Source organism: Etheostoma spectabile, chromosome 21, assembly GCF_008692095.1.
Source record: "Etheostoma spectabile isolate EspeVRDwgs_2016 chromosome 21, UIUC_Espe_1.0, whole genome shotgun sequence".
NCBI classification, from domain to species: Eukaryota; Metazoa; Chordata; class Actinopteri; order Perciformes; family Percidae; genus Etheostoma; species Etheostoma spectabile.
The window spans coordinates 18,345,782-18,349,787 of NC_045753.1; the positions used below are offsets into that span (position 1 = coordinate 18,345,782).

Sequence of the window (4,006 nt, forward strand, 5' to 3'; positions counted from 1 at the left end):
ACCATCTGGATGATCCAGAGGAGGAATGGGAGGAGGTCATATGGTCTAATGAGACAAAAATAGAGCTTTTTGGTCTAAACTCCACTCACTGTGTTTGGAGGAAGAAAGAGGATAAGTACAACCCCAAGAACACCATCCCAACCGTGAAGCATGGAGGTGGAAACATCATTCTTTGGGGATGCTTTTCTGCAAAGGGGACAGGACAACTGTGCCGTATTGAGGGGACGATGGATGGGGCCATGTATCCCGAGATCTTGACCAACAACCTCCTTCCCTCAGTAAGAGCATTGAAGTTGGGTCATGGCTGGGTCTTCCAGCATGACAACGACCCAAAAACACACAGCCAGGGCAACTGAGTGGCTCCGTAAGAAGTATTTCAAGGTCCTGGAGTGGCGTAGCCAGTCTCCAGACCTAAACCCAATAGAAAACTTTTGGAGGGACCTGAAAGTCTGTATTGGGGCTGTTGCTGCCCAGCGACACCCCCGAAACCTGAAGGATATGGAGTAGGTCTGTCTGGAGGAGTGGGCCAAAATCGCTTCTACAGTGTGCAAACCTGGTCAAGAACTACAGGAAATGTATGATCTCTATAATTGCAAACAACTTTTTCTGTACAAAATATTAAGTTCTGCTTTTTTGATGTATCAAATGCTTATGTCATGCAATAAAATTAAAATTAATTATTTATAAATCATACAGTGTGATTTTCTGGATTTTTGTTTTAGATTCCGTCTCACTCTTAAAGTTAACCTATGATAAAATTACAGACCTCTACATGCTTTGTAAGTAGGAAAACCTGCAAAATCAAATCATATTTTTGTAGCAGTGTTATTTCTACATGGCAAATAATTTACTAGTAAGTTAATTCATATGCTGCTCATTTTGTGTTGAATCTGTAACTTAAAGGGGTATTTTCAAAATAATAGCAGTGTTGTGTCCAATTAGTGAGGTGATTATGAGGTCATTATGGCCTATATTTAAGGAAGAAAGGAAGCAAATGTCCATTCTAGATGTAGTAGGTTTCACACCAAAATACTCAGCAAAATGGGTTGTTCCAGACATTGCTCTGAGGAACAGCAGACTTTGATTAAAAAGTTGATTGGAGAGGGGAAATGGATAAAAAAGTGCAGAAAATGATAAGCTGCTCAGCCCAAATGATTTCAAATGCCTTGAAATGGCATCCAAAGCCTGAATGACGTGTGAAAAAAAACTTGATTAGCCAAAATGGCAAAGGCTTAACCAATGATAAGCTCCAGGAAAATCAAAGAACACTTAGTTACCTGCAAGTACAGTTACAATCAGAAGAAGGCTATGTGAAGCAAAGCCATCAGCTAGAAACCCACGCAAAGTCCCATTGCTGAAAAAGACGAGTACTGAATAGGTTGAAATTTGCCAAAGGACACATTCACTGGCCAAAAGAGAAATGGTGCAACATTCTGTGGACTGATAAGAGCAAAATATTTATTTTTTGGTCTAGGGGCCACAGACAGTTTGTTTTGACGACCCCCAAGCACAGAATTCAAGCCACAGTAAACTGAAGACAGTAAAGCAGGGTGGTGCAAATGTGGAATTGAATGTGCAGGGTTCCCAATGCATTGATATTATGGAATTAAAGCTATTCTAAGAATTTTGAGCATTATTCACTTTTTTTAAACACGCTATTATTCTGAACACAACTGTATATTTTCTCTTTCACCTCAGATGCCATGGTAAGTGCATCCTTGGATAACTTCATGCGTCTCTCTGATGGGAAGGATGACAACACCTGGGCTCAGCCACCAGAGCCCCTGAAACTGGCAGTAGGGGACTCCTTCTCTGTTGTGGTTACTCATCTTCAGTCACCCAATGAAATTATTGTACAGAAGGTGGAGAACGCTGGTAAGTAGCTTTTCATCTGGTACACGCAACTAAAACCTCTTGACTTTGACATGTATCTTTTAACTTGAGAGCTTCTGGTTTACAGGAGTGATTCAGGAGTTGCAGCTGAAGCTGAGGGAACACTGCTGCCAGGCACCAGCCCCTCAGAACTTTAGGCCAGCCCCCGGCACAGTTTGCTGTGCCCAGTTCTCAGGTACAACACATACCCTGCATATTGAGAATATATCACCCTTTAACACATTCCAGTATGTGACAGTTGAGTTATTGAGAATATGCCTAATTGGTTATGCCATTTACTTAAGTAAAACTGTTATTACTGTTGCCTAACAAGTAAATGCATGACACACAAAATAGTTATTTTCCAAAGATTAGTGTATTCCTTTTTATAAATGCGTTTTCATGATTTGTAAAATCTTCAGGCCTGAAAGGTGGTCTAACTGAAAAATGTACAGATTGTGTGTCTGTGTGGGTGTCTACATTTCTACATTCAGCTTTTAAAACATGGTGTCATACAGTATAATATCAAATTAGTAATTTTCCTTTGTTGACCTGCATTGTGAACCTAATCTAACTCTGACCTCTGTGTGTTTCTTCTAGAGGACAAGCAGTGGTACAGGGCTAAAGTTCTGGCTTATGCATCAGAGGAACGCGTCTGTGTCGGCTACCTTGATTTTGGCAACTCTGAGGAGGTGGATTTAGGCAATCTGCAGCCTATCAACACTTTACTACTGGCCCTGCCCATGCAGGCTATGGCTTGTGGTTTAGCAGGTACTATATGCAAAGCAAATTCTTAAATGGTTAGAACTTAACAAAAGTGTGTTTGACGAATCTGCTTTGAGTCACAGGGCTAATTATTCTTTAATTGTTTTCCGCTGCTTTATTTTGTACTTTTCAGAAAAAGCTACTCAAACGCATTACCTTATTGGTTATATAGGAAAGTGCGTCACCCGGAGTTTGCCTTGCCTACCCTCTATAGCAGACCTGGGCATTGTATGGCCCCCGGGCCACATCAGGCCCGCATGAGTTCAATGAGTTCAAACGTAAATAAGTGTAATTTTTTTTTTGGGGGGGGGGGCATTTCTTTAACTGTCTATGGTGCGATTGTATGCAGCTTCTTCTCTGGTAGCAAGTCACAATTAAAAATAAGTAGAAGAACTTCAGTATGTTGGCGAGCCGCAAACTGAGCTCACATCTGAAGCTGTGCTAGTTAAACCGCAAAAGCAGCAAGGTTTTTTAACAGGAACAGGTTTGGTGGACTCTGCTGCGCATATTAGCCCAGAGAAAATAGAGGTGTTCAAGAACGTGCCGCTATCCAGATGAACTGTAATGAGAAGAATAAGTAGAAGTAGAATAAGTATGTGCTAGTGGAGCATACTAATTACTTGTGTTTCCATTTTACCTTCTACTAATGAATTGTCCTGTTTTTCTTTCTTTTTGGTTCTTCTTGTTTTACATATACAATTTTACTATCTTTTGTCTTTATTTTTGTAACTCCAACCTGCCTAATAGACTGCAGATGGAAATTAGCCCTTGGGCTACAATCTGGCACATGTACATGTGCTGCAGTACTTGTTCATCAATGAGCATTGTCCTGAATTAATAAATAAATAAATAAGAAGGATCAATAACATTGCGGAAAACCTGGAGATTCAGCTGCAAAGCAGACAAACTTTACTCCTTGGCTCTGGGCGAAAGCTGTGATGTCTGCGATACAGACGAGTGACTCATTTTTGTACGTGGGGTAACCAAAGACTTTGAGGTAACGGAGGATCTGGCAGCAATGCGGTTGATGAAAGAGGCCACGACTGGGAGCAATTTGTTCACTGAGGTAAAAGCATGTTTAACAAAATGGGACCTAAATGGACCAAACTGACGTGTTACAACTGATGGTGTCCCAATCTGACTGGAAAAAAATGTCAGACATTTGAAGTGGGTGCAAGATAACTTAAATTTAGTATTTTTGCATTGTATTGAACATCAGCAGGTTTTGTGATAAGTCAGTGCTAAAACTGCAACATGTTGGTGTTATTGGTGTAACTAAAACAGTTAACTTCATCAGGGCAAGAGCATTAACTCACCGGCAGTTTTGGAGGCGCATGAAACTAAACATGGTGACATAGGCTACCACACA

General features: G+C 40.7%; 1 protein-coding gene across 1 annotated transcript in view; it reads left to right on the forward strand.

The window, feature by feature from the left end:
• tdrd1 (tudor domain containing 1) overlaps nt 1–4,006 on the forward strand; it is a 20,883-nt gene that overhangs the window by 5,562 nt on the left and 11,315 nt on the right. Inside the window, 3 exon segments of the mRNA XM_032502029.1 lie at nt 1,699–1,875; nt 1,961–2,068; nt 2,473–2,643. Coding sequence (XP_032357920.1) covers nt 1,699–1,875; nt 1,961–2,068; nt 2,473–2,643 — 456 coding nt within the window.